At 41.3% G+C, this 15,553-nt stretch overlaps 1 protein-coding gene across 1 annotated transcript in view; it reads left to right on the top strand.

The window, feature by feature from the left end:
* The window catches only part of MYRIP (myosin VIIA and Rab interacting protein), a 1,796,584-nt gene that overhangs the window by 1,151,157 nt on the left and 629,874 nt on the right, over positions 1–15,553 (top strand). The window contains exon 5 of the mRNA XM_078663521.1: positions 7,875–7,952. Within this exon, the coding sequence (XP_078519647.1) occupies positions 7,875–7,952 (78 nt within the window). The remainder of the gene's footprint in view (positions 1–7,874; positions 7,953–15,553) is intronic.

The raw sequence follows: 15,553 nt of genomic DNA on the forward strand, positions 1-15,553 counted from the left end.
TCGTTGGGGTCCGTTGTGTTGGCGGGTGGGCTCTGGCTGAGGGAGGTGGTGAGCTGGTCTGCGGTGATCTTGCTCCAATTCCTGTGAGGTACCTGTTGCGGGTGGTGGTGGGTCGTGGATCTTTTGAGGCTGAAGTGGACGCAGCTGTGGTCGGTCCAGTGGAGTCTGGTGGCGTGGCTGAAGGTGATGTACTTGCTGGAAGAGAAGACGGGATCAAGCGTGTGGCCGGTGTAGTGGGTGGGGGTGTTGACCAGTTGCTTGAGTCCGAGGTTGGCGAGGTTTTCCAGCAGGGCGGTGGTGTTGCGGTCCTTGTTATTCTCCAGGTGGAAGTTGAGGTCCCCGAGAAGGATGTAGTCAGTGGAGGGGAGGGCGTGCGGGCTGATGAAGTCTGTGATGTCTTCGCCACTCACACTCACTTCATTTATTTGTGATTGGTTGATTTATTTTGTGAAAACCGAACAAAATAAATGCTAATTTTTCTAGCTAACAGGAGCATTGTAACCCATACTTTGACATACACTTATTGGGCTATGGGTCTCCCCCATGCTCCGTATTCCATCCCCTGCGTGGCTATTTCTCCTGATTCGGTGGCTTTCCTCCTCATTTTTGCGTGTGCCCTGCCTGTTTCAAAAGCAGCCCATGTCTCATTTGAGAAGTCATCAGTCAAGCTGCTTACATGATTCCTGTCTCAAGGGGCTTTGCGAATCAGTTAACACCCCACCTTGGAGGCTGGTAATTGATCAGTGGTCTGCAACTGCAGTTCTGGTCACAAACCACTGATACAACCTTTTCCAAATTGAAAATAGGAGAGGGATGCACCTTTCACAACCCTTCCTATTTTTGGTTTGGAGAGGGTTGCAAATGCTCTCTTTAAGAGTCAGAAATACGTTTTTGACTCCTAAAAGGGTTGTTGTCTATTGTCACAAGCATTGGTAAATGCATTATGTTTCAACTATGTGATTAATAATAAGCTGTTTTTGTTGTTGTAAGTTGTAGCTAGCTGAGTAGTACAGTATAAGTTACAGAAAGTCTGTTAAAGTTTTATGACTTGTTTATGTACAAAAAGACAATATATTGTTTTGATACTAGTGGTATATTGCACAGTGGCGTAACGAAAGGTAATGGGGCCCCCCTACAATGTACATGGGGGGCCCACTTCGGATTTAATCTGGAGCTCTAAGGCCTGAGTACTGTGCTGAGGTGGCCCCCTGCAGCTTGGCCCCCCCCCCGCACCGCTGGGGCTGAGGGGGCCTGTGTTACGCCCTTGATATTGCAGGTAAGTAATAGCAAAACTTTGAAAAATGAAAGAGAGAACTAGTAGAATGAATTGATGTAATAGCAATATTTTGGGTTTAGAGGACATATGACAACGTTTGGCCCTGGTGACACTGCACCTGCTGCACCATTCAAATTATGACCCTATTGACTGTAAGGTAACTGCGCTTGTGACTGCCTGTTTAGTAGTAAAATAGTGCAATATTTGGTGTGCAGAGGGAATCTTAGAGCTTTGGGCCCCGGTGCCATTGTACCAGCATTGAAATCATGACCCAGGTGTCTGCAAAGTAACTGCACTTGTGACTGCTTATTTAGCCTCTTCCATGTGTTGCGCGACCCCCGGGGGCCATCCGATTTGCTCACTCATAGAATTTGCCACGAAGTGGTTAGTAGTTAAAGTTTGCAATATTTGGTGTTCATAGGAGTTCTGGCAACTTTTGGCCCCGATGGCACTGCACCTGCAGCACCATTGAAATTATGGCCCTAGTGTCTGCTAGATAACTGCACTTGTTTAGCAGTAAAATATTGCATAGCACCTTCTCCACCCTTCAAATCAAGCCTCTTTTAACTGCAAGATAACTGCAATTGTGTCTGCCTGTATAGTGGTAAAATAAAGCAATATTAGCAGGAGTGGCTCCTCCTCTAATGCAGAGGCTAATGCAGAGATGCGTCACCCCTCTGGTCTCCGAGCAGTGGAAAAATGGAAAATAAAATGATAAGAATGCAACGTTATTATAATTTTATTTTTCTTACTTGTGTGGCTTAGTTGTTTCCCGTGCTGGGCTCCGTGATGCCAGAGCATTGCAGGGGAAGGAGTGGTGGCACTCTCCAAGTGCACATGACCGTTTGGCCGGCTGTCTCGGGCTGGTAATAACAGTCATGCGCACTTGCCATGTTCTCCACCCAGGCTGCTTTGCAGCCTGGCTGGAGAATATGCCCAGGCTCCCAGTCTCTGCCTGAGCTCTGAACCACAGCGTTCAGACCAATCGCAACGCTGCATTGTGATTGGCTTAGGGGAGCCTGGGAGCCCAGGTGCTTCCTGCTGCTGGGACTCCAGACAGAAAGAAGACAAGAAGAAGAGGACAGTAGAGAGGTAAGTGTTTAAAAAAAGAAATCCTTTTAATTTCCCCCACCACCCGCCACGTCCTCCCCGCCCCACCCCCTGTCCAGTAGTAGCTGCTAATGAATATTAGGTGTTTAGTGGGGTGCCTCGAGCTTTTGGTCCTGGTGCTACTGCATCATTCAAATCATGACCCTAGTTCCTGCTAGATAAATGCACTTGTGACGTTCTTGTTTAGTAGTAAAATTTAGCAATAATCTGGGTTTAATGGGATTCCAAGAGCTTTTGGCCCTGGGCCACTGCACCTGCTACACCATTCAAATCAAGTCACTTTTAACTGCAAGGTACTACAATTGTGACTGCTTGTTTAGTAGGCAAATATAGCAATATTATGTGTTTAGAGGAGTTCTGACAACTTTTGAGCCTGGTGCTGCTGCACCATTCAAATCAGGAACCTGTTATCTGCAAGGTAACTGCACTTGTGGCAGCCTGTTTCATAGTAAAATATTTCTTGTTTATTAACTTTATTATTAACGTGCAATGTTTATCACAACAGTTAGAATTTGATCATAATGACCAAATTGATTACGTTGAAAATATCATCTGATGATGCCTACAAAGTGCAAAGAAAGGTACTGAGGCATGAATAAGAAATGCCACAAATGTTCTAAGGCTAAAACATTTTCTTTACACAACTAAGTACTAAAAAGCAAGCATTACAGCATACTGCTAGAAGCTGTCTACCTCTGTCGGAAGAGATTGGTTGGGCTTTATTTTTTATTATTTGCTTGATCATTTTTCAATGGATTTCCTTGTTCCAGTTTGTTGATCCTATGTTTGTCCCTCCCCTGGAGCTTGGCCTCTTTTACATCTCTCTGATTGGCAAACTTCTATCCTTCCACTGCTCACTTTTAGGAAACCGTTTTTTCATTTTGATTCCGCACTCCATAAGACTGTGTGTGTTTATCAGATCTCTTCTTTTCTGCCTGTGTCCTCTACCCACAAATGCTGCCCCCTCTGCTCCATTTTCCTCTCTCATGTAATTCTCCTCCCCTCCCCCTGGACTCTGTGTTGTTCTCTCCTCATGTTGCTCTTATTTGTGTGTAATGTTTGCTCTCTCATGTACTGTTCTTCCTCCCTGTGCTCTTCTGTATCATGAGGCTTATGTTCTTCTCTCTATGTGTTTCTCCCCATGACCTGTGTTGCTCTCATTCTCCTGCAATGCGTTTCCCCTTCTAACTCACCCCTTGCTTCCCCATCCGCTCCTCCATTTTTACACCCCAAAATCTGTCACCCACCACCTTGGATCTGCAAATTAACCCCTTCCCTGTGGGGCTAATTCCCCCGCTGTGCTGAGGGGTGGGGGGGCGTGCACAGCGCCCCGGTGCTCGTGACGAGCTCAGTTTGTCACGCAGCACGGTGGCGCTGTGCTCATGACGAGCTCAGCTCATCACGGCCACGCCCGTTTCTGTAGAACGCTCAACACAGCGGGGGAATTAGCCCCGCATGTGAGAGTCGCAGCCGTTATGACAAGCTCAGCTCGTCATAAGCACACGGCCACCGTGGCTCATGACGAGCTGAGCTCGTCATGAGCATGGGAGGGGTTAAACATTAAAGTAAATGGTCCCCAAGTCATTTCATCATTACACTCATGCATTCTGGCACATGCACGCAGATATATTATCATGCATGTGCATTCCTGTGGATTCACTGACTACAAGCAGTGGGTGAATCATTGCACTTTAGGAAAAATTGATGATGCTGAATGGCATCAGGGAAAAAATCCCAACGCGGTAGAGCTCCGCTAAAAGGGATTGGCAATGCCAATAGGAGCCAAAGGTGAGACCTATTGTCTTTGTCAATGCTTTTTGTTTTCTCTCGTGTCTCTGTTCTAAAGTTCAAATGACTAGTTTTTATGATCAGGGATAGCCCAGTATCATGTGGTCACATTTAGGCCCAAGTAGGTACACCACAATTTTACATGCTCACTTTTAAAGTTCTTGAGTTAATGATTTCAACCTGCACACCTTATTTAGATGTTAATCCCTGTGGTTCAATGCGTGCTGCTTCGTTTTTGGGATCTGCCACTGTCCCTTGAGAAGTAATCACTGAAATGAGTATGGAGAAAACACCATACCCAATGGAAGCCACAGCCAATAGCCCGTAAGGCTTCATCAAAATAGTTAATCTACTGTACTTGAGATTCACGCAAAATATATGACAAGAATCAAATAGGTCATTGCATATCATCAATTGTGTTCAGAAACAATCATTAGTAAATGCTAAACGAGATGGTGTGATACATTATTAAGAAATCAAATCAACACAGTACAAGTAGTCAATGACTGATGAATCACACATTTATATTGACCCCAATGCATTTTGGGTAGCACCCTTTTTCAGTGGAAAAATGTATGATGCAAATAATCAGTGGCCTCCTTTTGAATACGATAACTGTCGTACACCTAGGCAAAAGGCACCCAGGTCTCCCTCAGTCACGTGTTGCGAGTGAGTGATTATAAGTCAATCTAGCAGAATTTGTGTACGATGCATCACATGATAACTCCGCGCTTCAGGCAAACAGTTATCGTGAGACGCATCGTACACAGATTCTGCTAGGTTGACTTATAATCACTCATTCGCAACACTTTTTAAAGTTGCCATTTGTTCTTCAATGCTGACATTTGCCACACATTTGCTTCTTTGTGCAGGATAATATTCTCTGAAATGGATTTGCTTACATTTACATTTCTTCGTAGGTATATTATCAAGTGCTTTGAACATTCTGTACAAGGTCTAAGTTCACTGCGCAAAATGCTGTTTGTTTGTTATTGTCCGCTGTTCAACAGAGCTATCACGAAAGAATCAACAATAGTGGCCTGACTGGGGCTTCGGCTTGATTATGAGTGAAGTTTTTATTGACAATATCACTCCTTTGTTAATAGAGAGGAGCATTTTGTTGATGCTGCTGTAGTTGCCCGATGCTGGAATTCAAGCCTAGCTAATTCCTGTTTACCTCCTGTGAGGAGGGATGCCCAGTTCTCAACCAAGGTGAACACCATGATGACAGTTACCCACAGGTAACGGGGAGTTAGATCACCCTCCAGGGGTTCTGTCTGATTCACCCACCCTAGACACATTAGGATAGGTACCGCTAGATAGGAGCACAAAATATAATAGTACTGATATGCAAGCATATATATTATGTAACAGCACAATTGTTGAATTGTTCATTTTCGTTACCATTTTTGTGATGCTGCTTACTTTGCTAAGTTTCCTTCTATTAATAATTGCAGCGCACGTGTTTTACACAAAAATCATAATGCTTTACTTGATAGTGAAATGCCATGTTGTGTATTTCATTTGGGTATGCATGAATTACCAAATGAAAGGGTTCTAGATCTGTTTCCATGATTTTCTTGGGGAGTCAGGGTTGTCATGTTCTGAGGCTGCACATTCCACCTGTTAACCTGCCATGGTTAGGGGTACAGATGGAGCACTGTGAGCTATCGGGACTGAGGTCACATATCCTGATAGTGTGTGTAGAGTCAGTCTTGCACAGCTTTGATGTTTATGTTGTCCAAACAATGCACAGGATTACTTGGAAAGTATGAACTATACAACACAAGCTAATAACCATGCTTAATTGACCATTACAAAAAACCTCCATTAAAAATAACAAGAGCTCCAGCTGTGCTGTGAGCAGTAGTTTATAGCAGCTGCTGAACCACGAGGCTGGCATCCTACCACAGGAGGAGGAGAAGCATCTGTTTATTTTCTTTCTTTTGTGGGTGCTGGACCCTAGTCCTGCCTCATGCTTACTCAAGGTTTCAAGACAACTTGCTCCACCCACTTGTACCATACCCAAAGCGATCTGTTTGGTGTATTTAATGCCCATTTCGACACAGATGCGTAGCAAGCCAAAGTCAAGCCTGCCTTTGCCCGTCCTCGCATTGTCCTGCCACAGGTAAGTACACAAATGATCCTTGCCACCACACTTCTCCGCTCAGTAGTCTTTCCATCTTGCACTACAACACTCCTGTCTTCCTGCAATTTTCTTATGCCTCTATTGCAATGCTCTATACTTAAGCCAAATACTTACCCAGCCTCACCTGCTACGCTCAATCACTGGGGGGGGCACCCTTGCCATCTCTCTGCCACTATTTCTGCTCTCACATGTGCACTCGCAAATGAGCACTTGTTGGTTAAACACATTATGGAGGTTAATGACCTCATACTCATTCACAGTCTGGACATTATTTTTTAAAAGAGGCCTGGTTGAAAGACCACTCAGCTCCAAATATATCTCAGGCTGCTTTGTCATAATACAAATTCACACTCCATATCATTCCTTCAGCCCTAAAAGAAGGGTGGCCTTGATTTTGTATACCTTCTTCTCAGTATATCTATCAGCCTTAAATGCCCCACCAAAGCAGTGCTGATTATTGGACCCCTAGTCCCTTTGCATTGCTTTCTTACATCTATTCTTGATTTATTAGTATCTGTTTGAAAACTGATAATTCAATAATTTTGGTAGACTTTAATTTGCAGACAGACGAACTCCCAGCTCATGACACTCCAAAGTGAATGGACTCTTCCTCAATTTTACTAAGTTGGTGATAGGACCTACCCATCACGCCGGCCACATATGTAACCTTATTTATGTAAAGTACAGTCTGGAACAGTTCAATTTCACACTTGAAGTAACCTGGTCAAACCATACATTTGTACAGTTTAGAATCTCTCTGCCCTCCCTAAACTCCCTACCACTCCTACCCAAGGTGCTCTTGTGCTGAGCAGGGCATGCAGTGTCTTGCCACATCACTTGATTCCTCCTTTCCTACTCTGAACACAGACATTAATACCAGTGGTGATGCTTTCAGTCATTCGCTTACAAACATGCTAGACGCCACCTTTCCCTTGAAAGTTGCTGTCTGGACTGGACAGGCCTTTTATTCGACTGGTCTTTTCCACGGTGAGCTGGAGCCCTTGGAGGCCATTTTGAAAGTCCAGGGTGGACACTCTTACCATATTGCCACTGCAATAACTGCGTTGTACGATACCTAGACTCACTCTACACGACTCCTTTGAGTTACGCCTTGGAGGCTTACCTATGCCAACCCAGAGAGTCAAGCAGGCTTTAGCTGAGGACATCTTTATGTTGCAGAAAATGCCCCTGAAAGACTGGCTACCATGGACTTTTAGCTTATCCCTTAGAGAAAATTGATTAGGCCTTGCGATTAGGCATTCTGGAAGGCTCGGCCTACTAAGATCTTAGATAAAATCACTTTCAAAATAAAATGTGTGGCAAGACAAGAACACTTACCATATTTATAAGATACGAAATACATGTAAAACTTAAGTGACCGGGCGAACTTTCCTTCAAAGATTGTGTGCTCTAATTTCTTTTCTGTTTTCGCATTGCTTTTAGTAGAAATATAGAAAATATGTTCTTAATTTAGCATACACCCTTTCTAATTCAGACACACCATTCCGTGCTTTCCATTAATATCTTGTACTTTTTCTCTCTCCATTGAAGGAAGTTTAATTGACGAAAGTATAGAGACTGATGGAAGCATATGTGGTAGTGACTCTACATTCTATCGCCAAACAGAAGGTAAATGCATTTTGTAATATGTGTTGTGACAACATTTACATCTGTCAATGAATGAAAAATGCATCTATGCAAGAGAGTTAGTATGAGGAATGCAACACTATTTTGTTCCTGCCATCTTCGACTCTGACAAGATGTGAAGAAAAGAACCTTTCCACCCAATCCCCATTTTTTTAAGTTAGGTTCCTTAAGATCACCATCATATTCTACAAATATGAGCTGACAGGGCTGGCTTTAGGGTGGTGCAACCAGTGCAGCTGCACCTGGCGCTGTGCTTGGTTGGCGTTGTGTTTAGAAATAGCCTACAGGCTTAAAAGCATCCTCTGCAGAGTTCTTTGTGTATCTAGCAGTTTTCAAGCAACAATAAAAATGTCAAGATAACTGGTGATTAATGTTCCTGCTGGAGAGAAATCTTGCCTAGTGGTCCATTTAACTCATCATAATGTAGCACAGAGGGTTAATATTTCTGCTGCAAAAAATGTGTACCCTGCAGATCACAGAACTGTATTTTATGTGGATAGCTCAGCAGGTGGCTGCTTTTGTCACAAAGATCCTTTTGTTACTTGTAGTTCATAAATTACATTCCTAATATACAATGATCTATGAACTGTCATCGAAAAGCTGCATACAAATATTGTGGTGTAGGTTTGAATGTTATGTTTTTTCCCAGTCTTCATTATCCTAATGTTGCTAAAAATAGTTAGTTTGGGTAGAAATCAATTCTTATTAATAAAGCCAATCTTTACCACTGTGGTATGTTTTAAATCCTGAGTTTGTGCTTCTCTATACCAAATATTTCTAAGATATACTGCCTACTAGTATGGATGATATGATTCCTACACCTTGTAATCCTAATTGTTTGAAGTAACATTTCCTACAGACTGACGTACGCACATATGATTCATTGTGTGTGTATAATGTATGTGTGATGTAATGTACTCCACCACTATCCACTGTTATACATTGTGCTATAAAACTTATGAAATTCATGTGAAAGAGATGATATAGAAATATAAGGGACACAGTTGGAGGGTGGTAGTGAGGCAATCCGTGGAGAAGGAGGACCTTGAAGAGGAACCTAAAAACATTCTCTCACCGGGCGCCAGCAGCACTAATGCTGGCCGTTTTGGCATTAATTAGTCTCCATAGTGGGAGGAGATATCAAGATATGTTTATGCTTTTAGTGATTCAATTGTTAGGAAGAACATGGGACACCATACTGCTGCACCGTTCATCCTTTGCCTTTTAGCCACCATGCCTCCCATTACAGCTCTCCCCCGATGTCACTGTGATTTTATTACAGAGGTTCCTACTTTATGCTGCCCATAAAAATTAGAGTATATATGAATATGTGCATCTATACAGCTTGAGGCAACAGAATATATGTCAGGCAGGTTGTTTTTAGTGGTTCCATTTATTTATTGAAATGGTATTTCTTATGTAAACATATATTTAAATTGTTCTTTTGTTACAGAATAAACATTCATCACACACGTATGAAATGTTAAAATGTGATATAATATATCCTTATGGAATCCATCACAGAGGGGTGTATAGGTCTATAGGTTTAGTTGATTACAATGATACACTTCCTGGATTATTCTCTAGAACACAGCCCGGGAGTAGGCTCGCTAGACCCCATGGCATTAAGGACTTTTTCATTTTGCCAACCTGAGACAAAGCTAGCTGGACTGCAACTACCTCGCAACCTACTGAGCACTATGCAGCTATAAAAGGTTTTAATGTAAAGGTCAATCCTATGACCTAGCACAGGGATAAGTAGTGGAACTCCTCTTGCATAATGGAACAACGCTGTCAAGAATACAAGGAAACTAGGGTCATATTTCAAAGGTTTATTTTCAAAATCTAAATACTGCCCTATTCCATACAAAATGAATAGTAACTAATATACAGATAAAAAAATAGTGGTGCTAAAATATACCAGTAGAATGCATAGCAGACATTAATGTAATATATTGGTAAAATGATAAGCTTATTTTGAATTGAAATTTCCAACCCCACCTTATAACTCTCCTTAACTAAACTGCTCATAGCACCAAAGAAGGAGCCAAATATTCAGTTTCAAAGATGGTTCACTCCTGCATACCATCATTGCAGAAAAAACCTCAGCAAACTCAATCATTCATATAATCATTCATACAAAATGTATGGCTCAGAGAAGAGTGATTTTCTTTACATCCACATCTTTATTAACAATCAACAATATAAAAATTTGAATCAAAAAGGTTTATGTCCTCATTAATATGGATAAACCGTGCCATTTAGATCCATATTGCACGTCAATCAAATTAAAATTCATACTGAAACAATGTTCTCATCATGCATACCACACTTCATACCTTCAGACTTATATATACATCCTCATTTGCAATTAAACCATATGATGTCTCTATTACACAATTTTTCTTTATGTGTATTTGATATACAATACCTGTTCTTGCATCTAATAAAAGAAGAAAGAGCTGATCCTGGTCTAGTTGACATTGTATTACTACCTCGACATGTTGCTTTTCCCTATTTTATAAGACCATAATCAGTTTCTTCATATTACTTTTCCTTTGCTTATTCTGATGCCAAATGTATTGTTGGGTCATTTTTCTAACATAAGCTTTCATGGTATCCCAGACGATCAATGGGGAAGCTGTCCCTGCATTTTCCTCAAAGAAAACCTCTAGTTGTTGCCTCATGCTGGATACATATTCCCCATCAGTAAGCAGATATCTAGGAAAAGAAAATGGTCTAAAATTTTTGGCTTCAAGAATAGCTGTAAAAGATAGCAGAACAGGGTTATGGTCTGATGTCACCCAAGGGCATATTCCGATATCTAGTCCTAATGCTAAACTGTCAGAGACCCAGGCCATATTGATTCTAGAATAAGATTTGTGCGGGGCCGAATAATAAGTATAACTCGGAATACGTGGATATAGCTGCCTCCAAGCATCCTGCAAAGATTGTAATCGAGCCATTTCAAGTATAGCTGCCCTAACTTTTTGCATTCTACTAGTACCCCCTCTTTTTGTCGAATCGATGTTATAATCCATAACGCAGTTAAAATCACCCATTATCAAATGTTCCCCATCCCAATTCAGCAACTCTAAATTAAGAAAATCAAATAAACCAGGGTCATCAGTATTTGGTCCATATATTGAGCCAAATACATATTTGTTGCCACAGATTTCTATTTGGGCTATTGCCCATCGACCTTTTGAGTCAGCCATTGTCTTAGCTATTTTACAAAAGAACCTTTTATCTTTTAATATAGCAGTCCTTTTCGTGGATATTGTTTGGGAAGTACAGACAATTGTTTCATATCCTAGATGCTTAAACAAATGATGGTCTTTATAGGCCAAATGAGTTTCAGTTATAAAAACCAAGTGAGGTTGATGAAATGTTAACTCTTCCTGCACCAATTGTTGTTTATCCGCACTATTAAGTCCGGACACATTCTATACCATACATTTTATCTTAGCCATACTGAATTCCTTACCAATATCCCCCTACAAACAAAAATTAACCTAAAGAAAAATAGAGAAGAAAGCAAAACCTGATGACTTATTAGTGATCTCTTGTGATAGCTACATTTCACCCTAGTGATATCATTTTTTTCATTTTTGCCCGCCCACCCCCACACCCCATCCAGTCCTCCCTCTGACCCGGGAGGCCCTAGAAATCCCCACCCCCTCCCTGTTACTTGAAGGAGGAATCCTCCCTTTAACGAGCTGCTGCTGAATGGGCAGCACTCGAGAGCCACCCCCGCTACGGTAGCCCCCCACACCCGAACACACACCCCAAGTGAGAAGAGGGAACAGAAGATGAACAATATCATTTACACTAATCAAAAAAAACTAGTCGTCATATCAGTTTTCAAGACTTCTGAGCAGCTTCCATTTGCCATTTAGAAATGGCCGACTTAACCACATGATCATCATTGAAAAAGTAAGACCGTCCATCTCATTTAGATCTATATTGCATGTCAATCAAATTCAAATTCATACTGAAACAATGTTCTAACAGTGCATACCATCTTTCATACCGTCACCGTCATACTTATAAATACATTCTCATCTTGCAATTAAACCATATGGTGTCTCTATTACACAGTTTATCTTTATGTGTATTTGATATACAATACATTTTCTCTAAATTTGACTCCAAAATATTCAATGTAACTTGTATTCTATATACCTAATTTCTAGCAGCAAGTAATTCTCTATGACACAATTTATCTTTGTACATTTGATATACAGCATGCTTCTCCAACAAGTAGCTCGTGAGCTACTGGTAGCTCTTGAGGTACCTGTAGGTAGCTCTCCTGTTGAAGCTCAGCAAAATACATAAGAAACCTTTGCTTAGGTAAAGTGTCTACAAAATTAAAAAGCATGCAATCAAGAAGACACTATTTTCAGAGCTCACAAACAGATTTATGGAGAAAAATGGTTGAATTTCAAAAATATATTTCAGTGATACATCTTGTGGCGTTGTGAACATGTATTCGTAATTATTTTGTGCCAGGTGTATTGCAGCTATGGCTGTTTTCTATTACCCACGTTTAGGCATTCCACATTGACAAACCTTTTTTAATTTTACATTACTGCTGGCAACCATGCCTGATGAACTGAGGTGATCACTGCTGGTAATCTTGTAATTGGTGACCACTAAGGGAATCTTTTCCAATGTGGTTACACTTACAATGCTAACAGTATTAGTAACTAGGGATGAATTTCATTGAACATGTGTATTCTAGGTACTCCACCATAGGGTTTGTATCATTAAGGAATTCATACTCCTTGGCACATATCATCCTTGCTTGCAAAGCTCAAGATGTGAGGTTGTCTATCTGTTTAGCTACTCTTCTTGTGGTAACTGACTAGACTTTTGGAAGGCTATAATCCTGCATACCTACTCTGAACAATTGAACCAATGTTGGATAAAAAAAGCAAATTCTTCTATTCTCATCTACATTGAGAGGGAGGCCGATAAGCTCACAGATTGAAGGTTATTTAAGCATCCAGCAGCCTTCAGAAAACTGGAAGGTGATACGGTTCTGTATGGCCTCTGTCTCGAGTCTCTGGCACAGTGTTTCCCATTATCATTCCACACTCTGTTCTTGGTGTTTATACTGTAACTGTTCATGTTGAACTTTCAGGATAAACTATTAGCAGAAAAGCCCTTAGCACCTATTTACTTATAGCGTTCTGTGAAACCATGCTTTTTGTTTGAAAACATTAGACGAAAGGTGAAAATATCCACTCCATGAAACCTTGTTCATCAACAACTTTAATACACGTTGCACTAAATAATAACATAAATACATGTGCATTTTATATTTCAACATTTATATCTAATAACTGATATATCTAAATAGCCTGGGCCCCCGGGAACGCGGCATGGAACAACAAAGTGGTGGCATGGTGCAGTTATATCGATGACCTGTTCCTTGTTTGGGACGGGTCTATAGATGAAGCCACTCAGTACATACAAGTACTCAATCAGAATGAGTGTAATCTGAAATTCACTGGTGATATAAGCAAAAAAAGTGTAAATTACCTGGATCTAAAAGTGAGTGTCAGAGAGGGACGAATCTGTACACAACTTTATCGTAAACCGACTGCTGGAAATAGTGTACTGCACGCTTCAAGCAGTCATCCCCGTAAACTCATTCATAACATCCCTTACGGTGAGTTTTTACGACTCAAACGTAATTGCAGTCGCATTGAGGACTTTGAGCAAGCTGCTACTGAAAGCATTGAGAGATTCCTGATGAGAGGATATAACTGGCAACTCCTCCAGGATACCTTGCGTAATGTCAGGAAATTACCCTGTACAAGCCTTTTTGCTAAAAAAACGCGCCCCATCTCAGACGGCAAATTCCGCATGATAACATCATATGCTGCTAACTCTTTTAAATTGAGATCCATAATGTCCAAACATTGGCACATTCTCAAATCTGATTTGATTGTAGGGCCTGACATCCCCGAAGTGCCACAAATTACGTTTAAGAGGGCAAGATCACTACGTGATCAGATGGTCCATAGCTATTTGCAGCCACTGGAAAAACAAACAGGGACTTTGAAGGATGCAAAAGGCTTTTTCCCCTGTGGAAAATGCAAAGCCTGCTCAGCCAGCAAGAGAACACTAACATATGAAGTCACAGGCTGTAGAGGTGGTAAGAAAATCAATAAATTCATGTCCTGTCATACTGACCATGCGGTCTACTGTCTGATGTGTCCTTGCCTTTTAAGATATGTTGGAAGCACCATTAATCCTGTCAAATTGAGGGTGCTTGAACATATGAGGGCCATCGTCAATAAAGATTTTTCGTATCCGGTGGCCCGTCACTTTGCTCTGAAGCACAAGAGTGACAGGAATCTCCTGAGATACTTTTGCCTGGACCACGTTAGTGAGAACCCGAGAGGAGGCAATAGATTGCAAACACTCAGGAGATTAGAATCTCAATACATTGTCGATTTAGAGACAAGGGCGCCAAGGGGCCTAAACATGGGTGAAGAACTGGCATCTCATTTAGGATGAAGAATGAATATCAGTATAAATGTGTAATGTTTGACATAAGATTTTGAATGGTATGTAAAAATGATTATTAGAATGGGTTTTTTATTTAAAACTGCACCTAGATTTGAATTATTTGCATCACATGGAAAACATATGGGTTTATATATTCCAATACCCAACAGCCAATACATGGCTGCCATTGCCGATCCACAGCAAGATTTACGCCCCCATGACTATTCATTAATGTGGTCTTCATGTGGTTGTTGCGCAATGATGCATGATGTTTGTTCTTGTTCCTAGTTTGGATATATTCTGTCCTACAGGTTGTAACAAGAAATGAATGAATATTTGTGTTTGCCGATACACGGCTGTAATTACGGTTTATATAACCCGACTGGCATTTCCTATGATGCATGTTTAACTATCACACATTCAAAGATGGCGCGGAATATTGCGCTTGTGTTTTAGTCCATTGTTTGTTTCTATTAGATTTGCAAACATAGATAATGGTGCCGCATAGCGTTTCCTGATGTGAACACTGACGAAGGGATTCTGTTCCTGAAACGCGTTTGTTCTGAATAAACCCTTTGCTGATATGCTGCTATACCCGTGAGTGCTGTCTTTTCCTTAAACCCGGCTGGGCATTATTAGGAAATTGGAGCTTTCATTTCACACGCGGACACCATCGCGTGACAGCACCCGCTTCCAAGAGTGACTCGTTTTCTGGTGTAACTGGAGCTTGGATATATATATATATATATATTATATATAAATATATAGATATATATATATATATATCTATACTACTATAATAAAGGAGAAACTTTCAGGCTTTGAGGCGGGTAAACTCCGGAACCACTGCGCCAATCTACACACCCGATACACTGTAGAAATTGTCAGGGTGTGTAGATGGTTATAGGCTATATAAAGTTTAAAAATAAACCTTATTTAAAACATTTATTTTAAAAAAAAAGTAGTCCCCCCAAAGTAGCGCCGGCCGCCACGTGCGTGCTCACGTCGAGGAGCGGCGTCAGAGCAGCGTCAGAGGAGCGGCGGACATGGCGCGGGGGAGG

The sequence above is a fragment of the Lissotriton helveticus genome, chromosome 10 (genome assembly GCF_964261635.1).
Source record: "Lissotriton helveticus chromosome 10, aLisHel1.1, whole genome shotgun sequence".
NCBI classification, from domain to species: domain Eukaryota; kingdom Metazoa; phylum Chordata; class Amphibia; order Caudata; family Salamandridae; genus Lissotriton; species Lissotriton helveticus.